The sequence below is a fragment of the Bos indicus genome, chromosome 18, assembly GCF_029378745.1.
Source record: "Bos indicus isolate NIAB-ARS_2022 breed Sahiwal x Tharparkar chromosome 18, NIAB-ARS_B.indTharparkar_mat_pri_1.0, whole genome shotgun sequence".
In the NCBI taxonomy this organism is placed as follows: domain Eukaryota; kingdom Metazoa; phylum Chordata; class Mammalia; order Artiodactyla; family Bovidae; genus Bos; species Bos indicus.
In genome coordinates, this window is record NC_091777.1 from 4,279,377 (window position 1) to 4,302,631 (window position 23,255).

The window sequence follows — 23,255 nt, forward strand, 5'->3', positions numbered from 1 at the left end:
TTTATCTTTAGTCGATAAGTATATTGAGATAAATCACTGACTTTACACAGCATTTCATAATGTTCTAGTAGGCATATTATGTTCTCAAATCAATTTTGTTTCTCATATGTTAATTACTGTGGATTATAATTTGATGCCTTGTTGTTTCAAAAAATTATTAAATAAAAGAAATGGCGTGTGTGAACTCTCAATACATTTTTTTTATATTATGCCTGAATTAAATAGAAACTGCTGGTTTCTTTCCTACTCAAAGAAAAATATATCAATAATTTAAGCTTAAATAATGAAATATTTTTTTTAAAAAGCTTTCTTAAGGAAATACCATCAGTTATGAAGTTTGGAATATCACTACATCAAACCAGTCTTTCCTCCTTTCATTCTTTTTAATGATTTGGGAAAGAAGGGAATTATACTGGGATGGAAGGTCACGGGTTACAAAGCAGATGTCGTTTTTCTCACCTTTATTTTTCAGATGGAGCCCCTCTGAGCTGGTGGGTTGGAAGAACCAACGAAACACAAACTTACTGGGGAGGTTCTTTGCCTGATCCTCAAAAATGTACTTGTGGATTGGAGGGGAACTGCGTTGATTCTCAGTATTACTGCAACTGTGACGCTGACCGGAATGAATGGTGATTTTTATGATTTCCTTATGCAAGATCAAGTTTATTATTAATTTTTTAAAATAAGTCACTGCCACATATATAAGTAGGTAGATGCTGAACAACTTAGTACAGTGAAGAAATTAGATAAAGATATGTTTTGATGAAATGTATTGCAACTAATCTGACTTCTAGATGGGAAGATCATGATCTTTTTATTTGAATTTTGTGGTAATAGAGCATGAGTCATGCACCTTTTATTTTTGTAATATGATGAAACAGAAGCATCTGTTTCATGCTTGCTTTTCATTTTGAGTCAATTATCATTATCTTTGAAATTAAGTATAATTAAGAATTATATTCTCAAAACATAGTTACATAAATATATTAAAATTTACATAAATTATATTTAAATAAATATATTTAATACTAACATATCTCTTCAAATATGTTAATCTCTTCTCTTTAAATATGTAAGCCTAGACTTTCCCACAATTACTTAAACATGTAGCTCTTTTATTTTCTTAAAGGATGCATTATACTATGAAAAACTGATATTCTGTTAATCATATTTTGAAAAGGAAATCTATAATATTTAGATTTTATATTGAGCTTGAAATGCTTTATTTATTCATTTGACATTACATTTATTCATTTGAAAAATATCAAAGACTGTGTTATATCAAAAAGCAGATTATTTTATGCCTTTAAAGGAGGCATCTGTATGCAGTCATTATTGTACTTTTATTGTTATGTGTTCATCATGAAGAACATTGTCTCTCTTACTTAAAGTCTGGTTTTTCAAATTTTCTATTTTTGGAAGATACTTTTTTCTTCTTGCTGCCTTCACACACACATACACACACACACATACACAAATGCCCACAGTGTGTTTTAAAATGTGAATAAATTTTTTTTAAATTAATCTAATCACCAGTAGGCTTCCCTCCAGGTGGCTCACTGGTAAAGAATCTACCTGCCAACGCAGGAGATGCGGGGTCAGTCCTGGGGTCAGGAAGAGTGCTTGGAGAAGCAAATGGCAGCCCACTCCAGTGTTCTTGCCTGGGAAAGCCCATGGACAGAGGAGCCTGGCAGCTACAGTCCATGGGGTCACTAAAGAATCAGACATGACGTGGCAACTAAACAACAACATCAGTCACCAATAACTCTATCTCTGCATGACATTTTATTCATTAAAAATAAGATTTAAAAATAAGATTTTGAAACTTTTCATATTAAATTCCGCTTATGCTAACGTAGCTTGTGTAGAACTAACCTAACCCCAGATAACATTTATAATCCCAGGAAAACTATTTATTACAAACACCTACTTGAAGCAAGGAGAGATAAGAAAGCCTTCCTTAGCCATCAATGCAGAGAAATAGAGGAAACAATAGAATAGGAAAGGCTAGTGATCTCTTCAAGAAGATTAGAGATACCAAGGAATATTTGATGCAAAGATGGGCTCAATAAAGGACAGAAATGGTATGGACCTAAAGGAAGCAGAGATATTAAAAAGAGGTGGCAAGAATACACAGAAGAACTGTACAAAAAAGATTTTCGTGACTCAGATAATCACGATGGTGTGATCACTCACCTAGGGCTGGACATCCTGGAACGTGAAGTCAAGTGGGCCTTAGGAAGCATCACTACAAACAAAGCTAGTGGAGGTGATGGAATTCCAGTTGAGCTATTTCAAATCCTGAAAGATGATGCTGTGAAAGTGCTACACTCAATATGTCAGTAAATTTGGAAAACTAAGCAGTGGCCATGGGACTGGAAAAGGTCAGTTTTCATTCCAATCCCAAAGAAAGGCAATGCCAAAAAATGCTCAAACTACCACACAATTGCACTCATCTCACATGCTAGTAAAGTAATGCTCAAAATTCTCCAAGCCAGGCTTCAGCAATACATGAACTGTGAACTTCCAAATATTCAATCTGGTTTTAGAAAAGGCAGAGGAACCAGAGATCAAATTGCTAACATCCACTGGATCATCGAAAAAGCAAGAGAGTTCCAGAAAAACATCTATTTCTGCTTTATTGACTATGCCAAAGCCTTTGACTGTGTGGATCACAATAAACTGGAAAGTTCTGAAAGAGATGGGAATACCAGACCACCTGACCTGCCTCTTGAGAAACCAGTATGCAGGTCAGGAGGCAATAGTTAGAACTGGACATGGAAGAACAGACTGGTTCCAAATAGGAAAAGGAGTCCATCAAGGCTGTATATTATCACCCTACTTATTTAACTTCTATGCAGAGTACATCATGAGAAACACTGGGCTGGAAGAAGCGCAAGCTAGAATCAAGATTGCTGGGAGAAATATCAATAACCTCAGATATGCAGATGACACCATCTTTATGGCAGAAAGTGAAGAGGAACTCAAAAGCCTCTTGATGAAAGTGAAAGAGGAGAGTGAAAAAGTTGGTTTAAAACTCAACATTTAGAAAACTAAGATCATGGCATCCAGTCCCATCACTTCATGGCAAATAGATGGGGAAACAGTGGAAACAGTGGCTGACTTTATTTTTTGGGGCTGAAAAATCACTGTAGATGGTGATTGCAGGCATGAAATGAAAAGACGCTTACTCCTTGGAAGGAAAGTTATGACCAACCTAGATAGCATGTTCAAAAGCAGAGATATTACTTTGCCAACGAAGGTCCGTCTAGTCAAGGCTATGGTTCTTCCTGTGTTCATGTATGGATGTGAGAGTTGGACTATAAAGAAAGCTGAGCACAGAAGAATTGAAGCTTTTGAACTGTGGTGTTGGAGAAGACTCTTGAGAGTCCCTTGGACTGCAAGGAGATCAACCAGTCCATCCTAAAGGAGATCAGTCCTGAGTGTGTACTGGAAGGACTGATATTGAAACTGAAACTCCAATACTTTGGCCACCTGATGCGAAGAGCTGACTCATTTGAAAAGACCCTGGTGCTGGGAAAGATTGAGGGCAGGAGAAGAAGGGGACGACAGAGGATGAGAATGTTGGATGGCATCACTGACTCAATAAACATGAGTTTGGGTAAACTCTGGGAGTTGGTGATGGACAGGTAGGCCTAGCATGCTACAGTTCAGTTCAGTTCAGTTCAGTCGCTCAGTCGTGTCTGACTCTTTGCCACCCCGTGAATCGTGTGCTACAGTTCATGGGGTCACAAAGAGTCAGATAGGACTGAGTGACTGAACTGAACTGAACTGAACTTGAAGCAAGTGGAAAATAACCAAATGTAGGCAGAAACTCCCAGGGTTGTGAGCCTTCAGCCCTTCAAAGAAGGGAGTATCCGTGGATGAGATTTATGTTTAGATGCCTTTTCTCTGAAACTACTCACCAGATCACCTGCCACAGGGTGGCTAGAACTCAAAGAGATTACTAGAGTCTGGGTGCGGGGTGGGGGTGGGGGGCGGCTACAGGTATCAGAGGAAGATTCAAAGCAACCAGAATGCCTGGAAATGGATTTCTGGACATTTCGGAATGGAGAAAACCACTTGAGAGGAGACCACTATATCAGCTCCTCTAGAACCCTGACCTCTGAGCTGCACGTGCACAGGGGCGATTTCTAGGAACCAAGCAGAGAGATGCAGTTGGACCACTGATCCCGCAATACAGGGACTTCAGCAGCAACCACCAGAGAGACCAGATTGGGAGTGTGAGTCTCCTTGGCTGACTTGGGCTTTGTAAAGCCCTAGAAATAGAAATGACAGAAGGTCCAGGACTTTACAGCAAAGACTATGTCCCCAAACTGAGTATGACTGAAAACTACCAGTGAAACTGACCCAGGCCCACCCCGATGAAGTAAAAACAAGCCTCCAGCGTTTATTGTGATAAGGTTGTGATTTAACTGTTTGTGAAAACAAAAACCTAGCCTTCTGAGAAGGAAAGCAGATTCTAGAATCTACAGTGTATCACCCATAAAATCCAAAATATTATAGCAATGGTTGCTAATTCAAAAAAAAAAAAAAATAGCAAACTTTGATCCAAAGTCAAGAAAATAAAAGTTCTAGCAGAAACAGGTGCTGGGTCACTGGTGTCTTATTAGCAGGCAAACATATTAAATCAACTCTTAAAAAAATGTATAAAAAATTAAAGGTAAAAATAATCACAAAGGAACCAAGGGTATTCTAAGCAGATAAATGAGAACTTTATTAAAGAAGCAAATGTACATTTTAGAACAGAAAAATACAACATCTGAAGTTAAATATTCACTGCATAGATTTCAACTCTTATGGGGGTTAGCAAAAGAAATCTTCAGTAAACCTGAAGACAGATCAGTATAAATCATTCAATCTGAAGAATGCAGGAAAAAAAAAATTGAAAGAAAAATTGACAGACCCTTTGTGGCTTGTGGGAAAATATCTATGATTTAACAGGCAAGAAATTGGAGTCCCAGAGCAGCAGGAAATAAAATGAGGCAAAAGTATATATCGTTTGATGAAACCATGGCTGAAAATCTCTCAAATTTGCTTAATAAACATCTCTGGAAGCAAGCCCCCGAGATGGCCCCCAGTTATCCACACTGCCTGTTATTCACACCACTGTGTAATTTCCTTCTCTCTTGTGTTGCATGGACCTTGTGACTTGCTTTTAAAGAATAGTATATGGTAAAATGATGAGATGTCACTTCAGAGACTGAGTTACAAAAGACCATGACTTCTAACATGCTTGAAATTCACTCTCTGCATCTTCCAGCCTTCTTGTTTGATACAGCAGCCTGCCATGTTGTGAGCTGTTGTGGACAAAGATTCGAGGGTCACCCTCAACCAGCAGCTGGTGAATACCCAAGGCTTTCAGTTCAGTGCCCAGCAAGTAGTAGAATACTGCCAGTAGCCACAGGAGTGAGCCTTCCCCACCCGAGCACTGAGTTGACTTCAGTCCCTGCCAATACTTTGAGTGTAGCCTTGAGATGCTGAACCAGAGGGTCATAAAGCAGAAGAATCACAGATTATATAAAAGGTCTTAAGTCACCACTTTGTTTTGGGGGATAATTTGCTATGCATTAGTATCAACAGATAACTAATACAACTTCAATGATGTTTTGAAAGGAGCCAGTTTGGGTGAATCTGGTGGAACACCTTCCACACAGGGTAATCAGGATGCAAATGAAGGTGACCTCACATCAGAAGACAATGAAATGACACCTTTTGTGGGGAAAGAGAAGGCAGTATCGACCCAGACTTTGACAGAGGACAAAAATACATTTCACAAATGAAAGTAAAATAAAGTCCTGTTCAGATTAAACAAATGCAGAGAGAATTTGTTGTCAGCAGAACTGTACCATAAGAAATAGTGATGGAAATTCTTCAGGCTAAACAGACCGTTTAAAATAGATCTTCAGGCAGGAATGAAGGGCACTGGGAATCATGAATATGTCAATAAATGGAAAAAGCAGTGTTTAAATTTTTCTCTTGATTAAATAAATTAAAATTCACTATTTAATTGTATTATAAAGCTTGTAGCATCTGGATTTAAAATATATTGCAACTATGGCATAAAGAACAGGTGTTTGTGTAGGAAGGGTGTTAAAAATTATCCCATAGTAAGCTTATGACATTTTAAGTAATACAACATAAAATCTAAGTAGACTGTGATGAATTAAGGATGCATCTTATAATCCATGAAGCAAATATTAAAATAAAATAAGCAGATATATAGCTAAAGAGTGAGTGAAAAAATAAAATTGAATACCAAAAGAAATATGGAGTAAACCAAGAGGAGGCATGAAGAGGGGAGCAGAAATACAAGATGTCCTGTGGGAGGAAAAATAAGAAATAAATACCAAAACGATAGATCTAAAAACCCACTATCAATCATTACATTAAATGGCAATGGATTAACCATCTCATTTAAAAGGCAAAAAGTGGCCAACAGAACTTAAAAGCACCAGCTATATTCGGACTGCAAGGAACGCTAAAACGCTGCCCTGTTTTTTCATCCTCAGATGAGCCCTTTGCTCCCGACACTTTTATGGGTCCCCATTCAGCTCAGGACATCTTGGCTTTGAAATGTAATAAGGACTGTTGTTTCCTTTCTAACTCTGTTAATCAGAATAGTTTAAGAACCTTGTTGTTGTTACTGTCTTTCAGGACCAATGACACTGGGTTCCTCTCCTACAAGGAGCATCTGCCGGTGACCAGGATTGTGATCACAGACACTGGCCGGCCGCACTCAGAAGCAGCGTATAAACTGGGGCCTCTGCTGTGCCGCGGAGACAGTAAGTGATGGCGACGCGCCCTCAGCGTGTCTGAGCAAAGAGATGTCACCTAAGAGCCGTGTTGCTACATAATAATCAGTCAGACTTCTCTTTTGAAAACCCATAAGCAGTGTCTGAAATCGTCCCCCTAGTCAGTCAACAAAGTGGCCCTATAGGATGGAAAGCCCTAGAACAAATGCCGTGACAGCGGGCCTTGTTAAGATTCCAAGAGAAAGAAACCACAAAGCACCTCTGTTTGGTTCGTAAATTCGTTCCATCCTTCCTCAGTGTCTACATGCCATTATCCATATAGGAGCACCTCAGTGCTGCATAACATTATTAAGGATGTATGGTGAGTTTTCTACTGTTGGGCCTGGGGTGAAATTAGAACATCAGTAGAATCAAAGTCAGTTTAATCAAACATATTTCAACTTTCATTCTCTTTTTCTCCCCCCACCAGTTTGTGTGTGTGTTCTTACTCTAAATCAGTGGGACCTGCTGTTTTGTATATTCAATATATGAATACTCTGAACCGGAGTTTTTTAGTTAAAATATAGTGTCACAGAAAATACATATTTTAAGCAGAGAAAGAAATAAGCATATGTGGCCATTTATAACCTCTCTGAAGTCAGTTAGGTTCGAGACTGATTCATTACTTTTTTATGCTTTTAGTTACTTCCAGAACTTAACATGCAAATAGAAGAAATATTTATTTACCTTAAAAGTATATCCTGAAATGAAGGTTTATTCTAGAGGCTCAGCAGAGAAAGAGTTGATCTGACAATGCATTGAGTTTATGGAGATGCATAGCAGAAGTTGCTTAGCTAAAAAGCCAAGAAGATACTGACCTATAAAAAGGTGTATGTACATTGTAAAAAAAAAATGGCCTGCCATTATACCTCCCATCCCTAATCTTTATCATCTCAACTTCTTGGTCTGCCAGTAGGCCTTACACAGTCACTTGAAGATGACATAGGATATTTCACGGAGGGAAAAGTTATGTACAAAGAGATGAGGTTGTAAACGCAGGCTGCATCCAGAGAAGCGCAATGATTTTGCGTGACAATGGAGAAATTGTTCTATTCATCACACGCACTCCTCACAGCTGGCTCTGATCTGAGTGCTGCAGGGGCTTAGGCCGGCTCCCCCCATTTACCACTGTCCCTGGGGAATTGTTCTGCTTTGACTGAGGTTGCTGCCAACTCGATTCCTTAGGGGTTCTTTCTTGCAGACTTCCCGTCTTGAACTTGAGCGCACAGCATCTTTTCACTCAGAGCAGGGCTTCTCCATCCCAGGCGACTCATTCCCTTAGGGAACGTTTGGCAATATCTGGAGACGTGCTTGGCTGTTGCAGCTGTGGGGGGTTGAGTGCTACTGGATCCAGAGGGAGCGGCCAGAAATGCTGTGAATACCCTGCAGTGCACACGACAGCCTCCACCACAGGGCGTATCTGGTCCCTGAGGTCTGTGGCGAGAGGCTAAGAAACCAAGCATTTAGCTGCTACCAGAATGGGGGTGCAGAGGGAGGCTCACAATATTAGGACAAGGATTAAAAACAGTGTAAGGGTTTGGAGACCTGCGGGTTTACCTCAGACATTAGTGAAACAGTCCCCGAGTTTTCCCTGGCCTTCCTGTCCACCACATCTACTTTAGGGTTGGGGCTTATCCTCATGTGAGTTCACAGAGCATTTTCTGCATAAATGGCCCTGTCTGAAGAGCAGCAGTATCAGAGTAATGAATGCCACCTATTTTCTCTGTGTGGGCAGCCCGCACCTCTGAAGGTGCAAAGCCCTAGACACATTTATTTATTTATTTATTTTCCTTTCCAAATGAGATAAACAGGGCAGATGTGGGGCTTCTAGATACGGGATCATGCAAAGTGGGCCTTAAAAGCAGAGGTGAGTTATGTGAAAGTTATCCTGAAGGCATTGTGGCTGGAACACTAATTAGGACTGGCATACTTTAAGGCTGAGAACTGGCTTAGTTCTCATGATCCAGGAAAGTGACCTTTGAGTGTAAGACAAGGACAATTATGAAGGCTTGAACTAGGCAATGGTTGGCATGGGGCTTAGATAAGGGGCTCAGTCAGGGAGGTGAATTCAGTACGATTTGGGGTGAGGGTGACAGGGTATGAGGATTACCTCCAGGTTTCTGACTTGAGTAAAGCTGGTGGCACCATTTGTTGAGACAGTAAGAATGATTCGTTGAGGCACAGAATTCTTAGATTTTCTTTGAACAGAAAAATGGAAAGATGAAAATAAAAAGAAAAGTATCTTGGTCCTATCACACAAACCAGATAGGTTGAAAATTTTATATCTAGCCATGTTTTTCTAGGAAAGAAAAAACAACCCAGAAGCCTTGAGAAAGCAGGATGAATAAACAAAAATAAGTGAGACCCACAGGTACCAGATGCACCAGATGCTAGCTGGCTCCTAATTCCAAGTCTTTATTTTCATTTTTTAAAATGTGGATGGGTGTGGAATTTTGTTACTACTAGTATTTATTTTCATTTTTTAAAATGTGGATGGGTGTGGAATTTTGTTACTACTAGTATTATTGTTTAATGTCAGAAGTCACAGATAACATTGTTAAACATTTTACCAAAAGCACAAAAGATATGAATGATAAAGTCCCCTTTTTAAAGTTGTTCTGCAGATATAAAACTTCATAAATATTGTTGACCTAAAGAATTTATGAATATGAAAACAAGTTTTTTGAAAAAAAATATGTGAAAAGTAAATGGAAGAATTCAACATCCTATTTATAAAAATTAAGGAAACTAGGAACTTAAACTTCCTCAATATCTTAAAAGACATTTGTGAAAATCTAAAAATCTAATGCTTTATCCTGAATTGTCACAGACTTAATACTTCCTCTCTAAGATCAGGATCTAAACAAAGATGTCTGTTCTCACCAATCCTATTCAGTATCCTACTGTGAGTCCTACTTACAAGTAGTAAGTAAAGAAAAGGAATTCAAGGCCTATAGATTAGAAAGGAAGAAATAGAATGTCTCCATTTATAGATGACATGGTTTTCTAGGTAGACAATTCCTAAGAATATTTTTTTTTTAAAGTGAGTTTAGCAAGGTAATAGGATGCAAGTTCAATATGCAAAAACAAATTATATCTCTATATGTTAGTAATGAAAAATTGAAATTTTAAAAGTACCTTTTTATAGCAGAATTAGAATCCATTTGCAAAAACAGAAGAATTTCAACCATACTTCAAACTGCATACCAAAAATAATTCAAATTAATTATAAACTTAAATGTAAACCCACAAACTATAAAACTTCTCTAAGAAAATATGGAAGAAAATCTTAGTGACCTTGGGTTAAGCAAAGATTTTTTAGATAGAGCATCAAAAGCATAACCCATAAATTTTTAAATGATAAATTGAGGTTCATCATAATTAAAAACTGCTTTTAACATGACATTGTTTAAAAAATGGGAAGAAGAGTCACACATGGGGAAAATACATTTGCAAAGTCCATATCTGATAGAGGCTAAATATATGAAGAACCTTCTAACAGTGCAATTAAAAAAAATTCAGATTAACAAATGGGCAAATGATTTGCACATACATTTTGTAAGATAAAATACACAGATTTCAAAGAAACACATAAAAATTTTCAATATCATTAGTCATTAGGGAAATGTACTACATTTAACACCACAATAAGATACCGGTATATAGCTATCAGAATGGCTGACACTGTAAAAATATAATAAAACAAAAAAAACTGACAATATCAACTGCCAAGAATATAGAGAAGCTGGAATTTGCATTGCTGGTGCCAAGTGCAAAATGATACTGTCACTTTGGCAATTTTTTATAAATCTAAACACACATTTACTATAAGATCCAGCAACCCCACTCCTAGGTATTTGCAGAAGAGAAATGAAATATCCGTATGAACAGGTTTATATTGATTTCATGCATAGTCTTCTAAAACTGGAAACCACCCAAATGTCAGTGGTTTAATGAATAAGCCAGTGGTTTAATGAATAAGCCAGTGGATAAACATTCCATTTTACTGTGGTGTATCTACACTGTACAATGGAATATTACTAAACAGTAAAAAGAACCAACAGCACGGATGAATCTTCAGTGCATGGTACTGACTAACAGAAGCCTGACTTAAAAGGCTCTGTGCTGGATCATTCGATTTCTAAGATATTCTGGAAAAAGCAAAACCATAGGAACAGAAAAAATATCTCTTTGCCGATCGCTTTAAGGCAAGAGGAATTTTACAAAAGAGAACAGGTAAAGGAGATGTTCTATGTCTTGAGTGTTATGGTAACTTACGTGACTTGAAGCATTTGTCAAAATTCCTAGAGCAATACACAGAATTACTCAGTTTTATTCTGTGTAAATTATCCTCAGTACATCTGACTCAGAAAAGAAAACACCATAAAAATCACAACCCACAACTAAACATTAATAATAGTACAGATAGTTATTGTTGCTTAATTTTTAAAGACTTTATTTTTAAAATAAATTTACAATGAAATGAAGAGGAAATTACTGAGGTTTTTCATATATTTTCTGTCCTCACACATGTATAACCTGTCCCATTAGCAACATCATTCACCAGAATGGTACTTCTTTTTTTAAGCAAAAATGAAGGTTGCTTAACTTTAAAGTTGGGTAATTAAAAAAATATCAATAGTTAAACTTGTAAGACATAAAAACTAGTAAAGATTTTAGTAACATGGGTATTCTCCTATGTATTTTCCTATGTCTCCTAGGATTCAGTAGGATCCTACTGAATATGTTTCTGACTTTTACTAACCGTGGAGACAGGATCAAAGGAGCAAATCATGGAAAAACATCTGGGTCTAGAGTTAAGAGAAAGGTGATAACTAGGAGGTTTTCTGTAGGTATTTTCCTTTCTGCTCTCTCAGGAGAAGTGGGACCATCTTCATTTGTGGGGTGCCATCACAAGTCTTCTAGACCAATACTTCTTCAACTTCAGCATGTGTTGAAAATTACCTGGAGAGCATGCCAATTGTAGCTGTGTTATCTTCAGCACTCTTACCTCACACTAAGGAGAAAGAGTAGAAATCTAGTATTAACCCACAGAGTTACATGATTTTTTGACATCAATCAGGAAGTGCGAAAGGGAAGGTCCATAGCAATAGAGGCATACCTCAAGAAAAGAAAAAAGTCAAATAAATAACCTAACTCTACACCTAAAGCAACTAGAAAAGGAAGAAATGAAGAACCCCAGGGTTAGTAGAAGGAAAGAAGTCTTACAAATTAGGGCAGAAATAAATGCAAAAGAAACCATAGCAAAAATCAACAAAGCCAAAAGCTGGTTCTTTGAGAAGATAAATAATATTGACAAACCATTAGCCAGACTCATGAAGAAACAAAGGGAGAAAAATCAAATCAATAAAATTAGAAATGAAAATGGAGAGATCACAACAGACAACACAGAAATACAAAGGATCATAAGAAACTACTATCAGAACTATATGCAAATAAAATGGACAACTTGGAAGAAATGGACAAATTCTTAGAAAAGTACAACTTTCAAAAACTGAACCAGGAAGAAATAGAAAATCTTAAGAGACCCATCACACGCACGGAAATTGAAACTGTAATTAGAAATCTTCCAGCAAACAAAAGCCCGGGACCAGTCGGCTTCTCAGCTGAATTCTACCAAAAATTTAGAGAAGAGCTAACACCTATCCTACTCAAACTCTTCCAGAAAATTGCAGAGGAAGGTAAACTTCCAAACTCATTCTATGAGGCCACCATCACCTTAATACCAAAACCTGACAAAGATGCCACAAATAAAGAAAACTACAGGCCAATATCACTGATGAACATAGATGCAAAAATCCTTAACAAAATTCTAGCAATCAGAATCCAACAACACATTAAAAAGATCATACATCATGACCAAGTGGGCTTTATCCCAGGGATGCAAGAATTCTTCAATACCCACAAATTAATCAATGTAATACACCACATTAACAAATTGAAAAATAAAAACCATATGATTATCTCAATAGATGCAGAGAAAGCCTTTGACAAAATTCAACATCCATTTATGATAAAAACCCTCCAGAAAGCAGGAATAGAAGGAACATACCTCAACATAATAAAAGCTATCTATGACAAACCCACAGCAAACATTATCTTTAATGGTGAAAAATTGAAAGCATTTTCCCTAAAGTCAGGAGCAAGACAAGGGTGCCCATGCTCACCACTACTATTCAGCATAGTTTTGGAAGTTTTGGGCACAGCAATCAGAGCAGAAAAAGAAATAAAAGGAATGCAGATTGGAAAGGAAGAAGTAAAACCCACTGTTTGCAGATGACATGATCCTCTACATAGAAAACCCTAAAGACTCCACCAGAAAATTACTAGAGCTAATCAATGGATATAGTAAAGTTTCAGGATATAAAATCAACACACAGAAATCCCTTGCATTCCTATGCACTAATAATGAGAAAACAGAAAGAGAAATTAAGGAAACAATTCCATTCACCATTGCAATGCAAAGAATAAAATACTTAGGAATATATCTACCAAAAGAAACAAAGACCTATATAAAGAAACTATAAAACGTCCGTGAAAGAAATCAAAGAGTACACTAATAGATGGAGAAATATACCGTGTTCATGGATTGGAAGAATCAATATAGTGAAAATGAGTATACTACCCAAAGCAATCTATAGATTCAATGCAATCCCTATCAAGCTACCAACGGTATTTTTCACAGAGCTAGAACAAATAATTTCACAATTTGTATGGAAATACAAAAAACCTCAAATAGCCAAAGCAATCTTGAGAAAAAAGAATGGAACTGGAAGAATCAACCTGCCTGACTTCAGGCTCTACTACAAAGCCACAGTCATCAAGACAGTATGGTGCTGGCACAAAGAGAGAAATATAGATCAATGGAACAAAATAGGAAGCCCAGAAATAAATCTACGCACCGATGGACACCTTATCTTTAACAAAGGAGGCAAGAATATACAATGGAGAAAAGACAATCTCTTTAACAAGTGGTGCTGGGAAAACTGGTCAACCACTTGTAAAAGAATGAAACTAGAACACTTTTTAACACCATACATAAAAATAAACTCAAAATGGATTAAAGATCTAAAGGTATGACCAGAAACTATAAAACTCCTAGAGGAAAACATAGGCAAAACACTCTCCGACATACATCACAGCAGGATCCTCTATGACCCACCTCCCAGAATATTGGAAATAAAAGCAAAAATAAACAAATGGGACCTAATTAAAATTAAAAGCTTCTGCACAACAAAGGAAAATATAAGCAAGGTGGAAGACAGCCTTCAGAATGGGAGAAAATAATAGCAAATGAAACAACTGACAAAGAATTCATCTCAAAAATATACAAGCAACTCCTACAGCTCAATTCCAGGAAGATAAACGACCCAATCAAAAAATGGGCCAAAGAACTAAACAGACATTTCTCCAAAGAAGACATACAGATGGCTAACAAACACATGAAAAGATGCTCAACATCACTCACTCTGATAAGTGATCACTCTTTATCAGAGCAAATCAAAACCACATGAGGTACCATTTCACACCAGTCAGAATGGCTGCTATCCAAAAGTCTACAAGTAATAAATGCTGGAGAGGGTGTGGAGAAAAGGGAACCCTCTTACACTGTTGGTGGGAATGCAAACTAGTACAGCCACTATGGAGAACAGTGTGGAGATTCATTTAAAAACTGGAAATAGAACTGCCATCAGTTCAGTTCAGTTCAGTTGCTCAGTCGTGTCCGACTCTTTGTGACCCCATGAATGGCAGCACGCCAGGCCTCCCTGTCCATCACCAACTCCAGGAGTTCACCCAAACTCATATGTATTGAGTCGGTGATGCCATCCAGCCATCTCATCCTCTGTCGTCCCCTTCTCCTCCTGCTCCCAATCCCTCCCAGCATCAGGGTCTTTTCCAATTAGTCAACTCTTCGCATGAGGTGGCCAAAGTATTGGAGTTTCAGCGTCAGCATGGATCCTTCCAATGAACACCCAGGACTGCCATATGACCCAGCAATCCCACTGCTGGGTATACACACCAAGGAAACCAGAATTGAAAGAGACATATGTACCCCAATGTTCATTGCAGCACTGTTTATAATAGCCAGAATATGGAAGCAACCTAGATGTCCATCAGCAGACGAATGGATAAGAAAGCTGTGGTACATATACACAATGGAGTATTGCTCAGCCATTAAAAAGAATACATTTGAATCAGTTCTAATGAGGTGGATGAAACTGGAGCCTATTATACAGAGTGAAGTAAGCCAGAAAGAAAAACACCAATACAGTATACTAATGCATATATATGGAATTTAAAAAGGTGGTAACGATAACCCTGTATGCGAGACAGCAAAAGAGACACAGATGTATAGAAGTCTTTTGGACTCTGTGGGAGAGGGCGAGGGTGGGATGATTTGGGGGAATGGCATTGAAACATGTATATTATCATATGTGAAATGAATCGCCAGTCCAGTTTCGATGCATGATACAGGATGCTCCGGGCCAGTGCACTGGGATGAACCAGAGGGATGGAATGGGGAGGGAGAAGGGGGGAGGGGTTCAGGATGGGGAACACATGTACACCTGTGGCAGATTCATGTCAGTGTATGGCAAAACCAATACAATATTGTAAAGTAATTTGCCTCCAATTAAAATAAATAAATTTATATTAAAAAAAAAAATAAAACCTAGAAGAAACAAAGAGATGGAGAAATTAGAAGACAAGATGGTAGCAAGATGGGGTGGGAAGATCTTGGTGCCTACACTGTGTTCTTCAAACAGAAGAGAGATCACCAGTCTGGCACCTTTTACTCACATAAAAGTAAATATTGTTGTTGTTTTTTTTAAGGAAAAAAATAAATAAAAAATATTTGTTCTACTTTGATCACAAAAGAAATTTTAGTGTTGAATTCGAAGCATAGCTATTATTACTTTTACTTTTAAGAATATCATAGTTTCTATTTAGTTTTTGAAAATGAAACTGTTCAACTGTTTTCACAATGAAGTTAACACTAATGGTTAAAAAAAAAAGAAGAAGAAGAAGATACCTGCATGGACCTTCCCCTACTTCTGCAGGTCCTTTAGCATAAAGACAATTCATCAACCACTGATGGCATCTAGCATCATTTTCTCTTCACTTGCTGTCTTTGCATCATCTGTGAAACACCCCCAATCCTTTTAATGAAACCATTCACACCCTTTCTCCACAAAGCCTTCCGCAGGTCTCTAGAGGACGTTTTCCTACACTCTCAAAGAATGTTGAGTAAATTATGAAGATACACTTCTTGTTCTGGCTTTTAATTATTTCTGAGCCTCTCAAGAGTAGGTCCATTCCTCATTTATTATTGTATCTTGACACCTAGTACATTACCTGTTACATGAAAGATAATCAATAAATAGCAGTTTATGAAGGAGTACGAATGATCCATCATATACAGCTCGAGAAACTTATAGCTTGTGAATTATTCGTGAGAGACAGGAGTAAGGTTTTGATTGTACTTATTAAATGATATGCAAATATATTTCAATTAAAGGTTTTGATTACATTTTGAAAGACATTCTGATCTTAAAAAAGTCACATACTACAAAGGTCATCTAGTTCCATCTTGAGCCATTTGTCATTCATGTACATGGGCCTGAGACAGGGAAAGTGCCTTCAAATAAACACATAGTTTTACTTATTTGATTTGCACTCTTGATGGTACAGTGCCTTTATAAAACTGAAACATTGTCTACTTCTTGGAGAAAAAATATTTTGTGACTTATTTTGCTTTTTGTTTTCTGTTCTTTTGAAAAGATCTACATTATAAGCTAGTCATTGACATTCAAGAAACTTCCCAAATGTGGGAGAACAAACGTTCTTTCTAACACTTTTTAAAAGGTTTCCATGTTTTAGAGACTGGGAATCTTGATAATTCTCAGGACTGCATACACATACATACCTTTATTTGTTGTTTGACTTTTAAACATTAATGATAGTTGATATGAAGTCATTATAAAATCTTAAGATATACAGATATGTCGAAGAAAAGACTATAGTAATCACCGAGAGTCACACAACTCTGAACTAGTGACTAATACGAGAGAGCATTATTCCAGACATTCCTAAATATCGCTAGTGCAGGGTCTCCCAACCTCGGCACTCTCGCCATTGGGCTGAGTGATTCCTTGCGATGGTTGGGGGCTGTCCTGTCCTTTGTGGGACATTAAGCAGTATCCTTGGACCCTACCCACTACATGCTAGAAGCATGCTCCCCAGTTGTGACAACAAAGTATGTCTCCAGAAAAAGCCAAATGTTTCCTGGGGTCCAGAACAGCCCCAGGTTAAGAAGCACTATTCTAGATAGAGGAATAGAAAAAGAGATTCAGAAATAAATTTATTTATTAACTTTATGAACTGAAACTGACAGAGAAAGAAGAAACAAACTGAAGCCACGGGGATTGATTTATATTATTTATATACATGATAAACATGTATTCAATGTGCTAACTTAAACTTTATAAAAGTTGTAAAGGTTATAGAGTCACTAGGTTCTCTATTGAAGTCTTTTGTATTCTAGACAGCATTGGTCTGTTCTGAAAAATGTGAAAATTAGCATGCATCTGTCGTCATCTCTTCTTTTTCTCCCCCCACCTCCCAATTTTTGCTAGTTTTGCTATTATTTGTATGGTTGTCTATTTTTTGAATACTAACCACTGGTCCTGTCGTCAGAGGCCCTCTATTCATGAATGAATGTTTTTCTGTTTATTCTTGGATGAATTGCATTTTCAGGTAATGATATTTTCTTTGTTGTTGTTGTTGTTTTTTTTCTCTCTTCTAGAAAGACTCAAGCGTTGTTGCGTTTCCTGAGTTGGCACACGCTTGAGAATATTGGTTGCCTCTGAACTCTAAAATGAAGTTGGCTGGTTTAATTTTATGCTGTTTGTTGCTAACAGCTTTATTGAGATACAGTCCATGTGCCCTGTAATTCACCTATTTGAAGTGTACAATCTAATGGTGTTTCAGTGTATTAAATGGAGTTGTATAACCGTCACCACAAGCAATTTTAGAACGTTTTTATGTCTCATAAAGAAACTTGTACCTGTTAGCACACTTTCCATTTTCCCCAAACTCCCACCCCAACCCTAGTCAACCATGCATCTACTCTTTATCTCCGCTGACTTACCAATTCTGGACATTTCATACAGGTGAAAACCTAGAATGTGGGATCTTTGCGACTGGCTTCTTTCACTAGCATCACATTGGCAAAGTTTATCCATACTTGTAGACTATATCAAATATTCTTTATTTTAAGGCCTAGTCATTCCTTTGTGTGGATCCACCGCATTTTGATCATCCACTAATCAGTTGTTGGCCATTTGTGCTGGTTTCACTTTTTGTCTATTATGAATAATGTTGCTGTGAACATCTGTGTCTCAGTGTGTTTTTTTGGGACATGTATATTTCCACTTCGTAGGAGTATACATTTAGGAGTGGAACTTCTGGAGTATAAGGTAACCCTGTATTTAACCTTATAAGAAAGTGATGTAATGTTTTTGAGTCACATTTTGCAACTCTTCAGCAGTTTGTACATAATATCCTACTGGGCTTGCACTAAGAGATTCAGTCAGCCTTGTCTTTTCTAGCTTTGTAAGGTGTCTTTTGATGGACACCTTTTGATTCATATTTCATTATGGGTTAATATTCTATTTTTATTTTTCACCAAAAGAGCTTGTATGTGCTTTACTCTCAGAATTCTTTCAAATTTGGTAAGACTTACCTGTTACCTTAATACTTAAAAAAGAAAGTTAGGTTTGCTACATTTTCTTTCAGAAATTTGTAGACAGTGTTCCTTTATCTTCTAATGTTTAATGTTGCTGTGGGAAATTCTGAGGCCTAATTGACTTTTCCAGCTTGAGATGATTTGCTTTTTCTGACTGAATTATTGAAGGAATAGTTATCCTTACAGGTCAGTAACTTAACAACTCAGTGTTGTGTGCCACAACTTTCTCCTAAAATAGGATATGATGTGGTAAAATGTATGCCTGCATTTTATAATCTGTTTCAAGAGTTGTAAGCATGATCTAAATTTCTGCTCTCAGTAATTATGTGACAAGGTAGTATTTTTTTTAAGCTCTTTGACATTTGAATTTTTCTACTAATTTTTTGAAATGTAGTTCTTCTCAGTTAATTCATTGCGTTGAAATTTCATGTCTAATCAAGACACCCTCAGAACTTACATGGTTTGAAAAGATTGTTCTAAGTTTCTTGTTCTAAGAAACCCTTGTCATTGAAATTAGTTTTTTCATTTTGCCTGCATCGACTTGTTCAGCTGTCTGAGAAATCACAGCTGCGCAGAATGCATTAAATAATCAAAGGTGCATGTAGGCAATAAATAACTTTGCAGAAGTTGTATTCTTAGACTGGAAAAAGATATTGACTAGTGATTTGGTTAATTTCTCTTCCGTTTGACAGAGTCCTGTTCCATTTGGCAGACTACATATAAACCATTAAAACGAAGGAGGATCAATTCCATTTTAACCGATAATCATATAATATAATTTTGCAAGCTCCACTATATCTGGTAACCCTTCACCATTAATAAATTCTTTTTATTTTTTAAGTCTTGGGTTTTATCATATTTTATTTCCTTGAGCTTCCTTTATCTCATTTTCTTAAAGTTTCTCCACCTTGTTACCCCCTCCTCTATTCTTGCTTTTTCTCTTTCTTCTGTCTCTGTTCTGTCTCCCCTCTTTACCTTCCTCTATCTGCTTGTGCATCACACACCTTTCAGAATGGCTAAAATAAAAAAAAAAAAAAATGGTGACAACACAAAATTCTGGTCAGAATGTGGAGAAACTGATCACTCATACATGCTGCTGGGAATGTAAATTGATACAGCAACTCTGGACATTTTTGGCAGTTTCAAAAAAAAAAAAAAGCATGCAACTCTCATTAGAATCACTGATTATACCCCTTGGCATTTATCCCAGAGAACTGAAGACTTATTTGTACAAAAACCAGCACGAGGATGCTCCTAGCAGCTTGACTTGTAATAACTGAAAACTGGAGACAACCCACATGTCTTTCAGCGGGCACATAGTTAAATAAATTGTGGAGCATCCGTGCCATGCCACACTACTTAGCAATAAAAAGGAATGAACTATGGACATATACAACAAGCTGGGTGAATCTTAAGAGATAATTATGAGTGAAAAGATAGTGCAGGCGGCTGCGACATGGCGCGCGTGGCCGAGAGGAGCCACCCCATGTCCGAGGTCAGGGGCAGCGGCCGAGAGTACCAGACTGCGACGGTGGAGGAACTGCCGAGAGGAGCTACCCCGCGTCCGAGGTCAGGGGTGGCGACGAGAGGAGTTACTCCGCGTCCGAGGTCGGGGGCGGCGGCCGGGAGGAGCTACCCCAGGCCCGAGGAGCAACCCACGCCCAAAGAAAGACAATGCCAAAGAATGCTCAAACTACCGCACAATTGCACTCATCTCACATGCTAGTAAAGTAATGCTCAAAATTCTCCAAGCCAGACTTCAGCAATATGTGAACCGTGAACTTCCTGATGTTCAAGCTGGTTTTAGAAAAGGCAGAGGAACCAGAGATCAAATTGCCAACATCCAGTGGATCATGGAAAAAGCAAGAGAGTTCCAGAAAAACATCTATTTCTGCTTTATTGACTATGCCAAAGCCTTTGACTGTGTGGATCACAATAAACTGTGGGAAATTCTTCAAGAGATGGGAATACCAGACCACCTGACCTGCCTCTTGAGAAATTTGTATGCAGGTCAGGAAGCAACAGTTAGAACTGCACATGGAACAACAGACTGGTTCCAAATAGGAAAAGGAGTTCATCAAGGCTGTATATTGTCACCCTGTTTATTTAACTTATATGCAGAGTATATCATGAGAAACACTCGACTGGAAGAAACACAAGCTGGAATCAAGATTGCTGGGAGAAATATCAGTAACCTCAGATATGCAGATGACACCACCCTTATGGCAGAAAGTGAAGAGGAACTCAAAAGCCTCTTGATGAAAGTGAAAGTGGAGAGTGAAAAAATTGGCTTAAAGCTCAACATTCAGAAAATGAAGATCATGGCATCCAGTCCCACCACTTCATGGGAAATAGATGGGGAAACAGTGGAAACAGTGTCAGACTTCATTTTTCTGGGCTCCAAAATCACTACAGATGGTGACTGCGGCCATGAAATTAAAAGACGCTTACTCCTTGAAAGGAAAGTTATGACCAACCTAGATAGCATATTCAAAAGCAGAGACATTACTTTGCCAACAAAAGTTCGTCTAGTCAAGGCTATGGTTTTTCCTGTGGTCATGTATGGATGTGAGAGTTGGACTGTGAAGAAGGCTGAGTGCTGAAGAATTGATGCTTTTGAACTGTGGTGTTGGAGAAGACTCTTGGGAGTCCCTTGGAGATCCAACCAGTCCATTCTGAAGGACATCAGCCCTGGGATTTCTTTGGAAGGACTGATGCTAAAGCTGAAACTCCAGTACTTTGGCCACCTCATGCGAAGAGTTGACTCATTGGAAAAGACTCTGATGCTGGTAGGGATTGGGGGCAGGAGGAGAAGGGGACGACAGAGGATGAGATGGCTGGATGGCATCACTGACTCGATGGACATGAGTCTGAGTGAACTCCGGGAGTTGGTGATGGACAGGGAGGCCTGGCGTGCTGCAATTCATAGGGTTGCAAAGAGTCAGACACGACTGAGCGACTGATCTGATCTGATGAGTGAAAAAATTATTAGTCTCAAAAGACTGCATGCTGTACACCTTTATTTGCAGAGGGTTCCTCAAATGATGGTGGAGAACAGGTTAGTGGTTGCCTGGGGTTAGAGAGGGCAGAATGGAAGAGGGTGTGCCTGTAAGAGTGAGGCATAGTGATGAAAATGTTCCTCGCCTTAAGTATATCCATGCCAATGCCCTGGTCATGATATTGGACCACAGTCTTGCAAGATATTATCATTGGGGGAAATTAGGTAAAGGGTACACAGAATCTTTATTATTTCCTACAACTCCAAAGTAAAAATTTTCATTAAAGAAACCCATATTTACAGCTTTTAAAAACGATTTAAGTGTTCAGAAAGATTCCTTTGACTAGTAAATTATCCCTTACCTTAGCATTTCTGTATTTTCATTTTAATTTATTCACTTTTAAGAAAGGTAGTGCTACCAAACTCATCAAGTTGTATACACTAAATATGTACAGCTTTTTACATGTGAGTCATATCTCATATCAGAGAAGGCAATGGCACCCCACTCCAGTACTCTTGCCTGGAAAATCCCATGGACAGAGGAGCCTGGTAGGCTGCAGTCCATGGGGTCACTAAGAGTCGGACACGACTGTGCGACTTCACTTTCACTTTTCACTTTCATGCATTGGAGAAGGAAATGGCAACCCACTCCAGTGTTCTTGCCTGGAGAATCCCAGGGATGGGGGAGCCTGGTGGGCTGCCGTCTGTGGGGTCGCACAGAGTCAGATACGACTGAAGCAACTTAGCAGCAGCAGCAGCTGCATATTTCATATAAGTGGTTTTTGAAAAAAGAGAGGAAGAAGGAAAGGAGGTGTTAGCATGTTATGCAGTTTGATTTTTAAAGTAAAACATAGTGTCTAAAAAAACAACTGATTTGTCAAATATTGTCCTTTTTAAAAATATTTTTATTGAAATGTAATTCATATACTGTGCAATTCACCATATAAAGTGAACTATTCAATGAGAGTGTGTTCATAGCATGGTGTAACCATTGCCACAATGAATTTTAGAACATTTTCATCACCCTAGAAAGAACTCTAGGCCTCTTAGCCTCGGAAAAAGGCTAAGAGGCCAAGTCATCTTCAGTTTTCCATCTTCCCAGCCAACTAATCTACTTTCTGTCTCTATAAATATGTTTGCTTTTTAAAAGAGAATCAGTATCATTAATGAATGATATAAATAAAAGTTTAGTAAAACAGATGTTTAAAAAATTAATTGTAATCTTAATATTCTACTAAGTTAATTTTCCCCCATGGGCTCTTTTTACCTTATGTATAGAATTAAATACTGGGTACATCTTTCTTTTCTATGTAAAAAATATATGAATCCTATTATTCGTACAATTTGTTTTGAATTCTAGAAATTTAATAACTGGTATACCTGAAGGAATCTTTCCATATCTCTAGTACCCTATAGTGAATATAATTGAGACTATAGTAATTATTATTTAATTATTATTTACTTAGAATAATGCATTTTTATGTATACTTATATCTGTTTTTTTCAGATTCCTTTCCCATATAGGTGATTACAGAATTCTGCGTAGAGGTCCCTGTGCTGTATAGCAGGTCTCTTTGTTGATTTTCTATTTTATCTATAGTAATATGCATATGTGAGTTCTTCCCTAGTAGCTCAGGTGGTAAAGAATCCACCTGCAATGCAGGAAACCTGGCTT

At 37.8% G+C, this 23,255-nt stretch overlaps 1 protein-coding gene across 3 annotated transcripts in view; it reads left to right on the forward strand.

Moving 5' to 3' along the window:
• The window catches only part of CNTNAP4 (contactin associated protein family member 4), a 286,323-nt gene that overhangs the window by 216,305 nt on the left and 46,763 nt on the right, over positions 1 to 23,255 (forward strand). For all 3 annotated transcript variants that reach the window (XM_070770350.1, XM_070770351.1, XM_070770352.1), the window contains 2 exons: positions 473 to 629; positions 6,679 to 6,806. In XM_070770350.1, the coding sequence (XP_070626451.1) occupies positions 473 to 629; positions 6,679 to 6,806 (285 nt within the window). The remainder of the gene's footprint in view (positions 1 to 472; positions 630 to 6,678; positions 6,807 to 23,255) is intronic.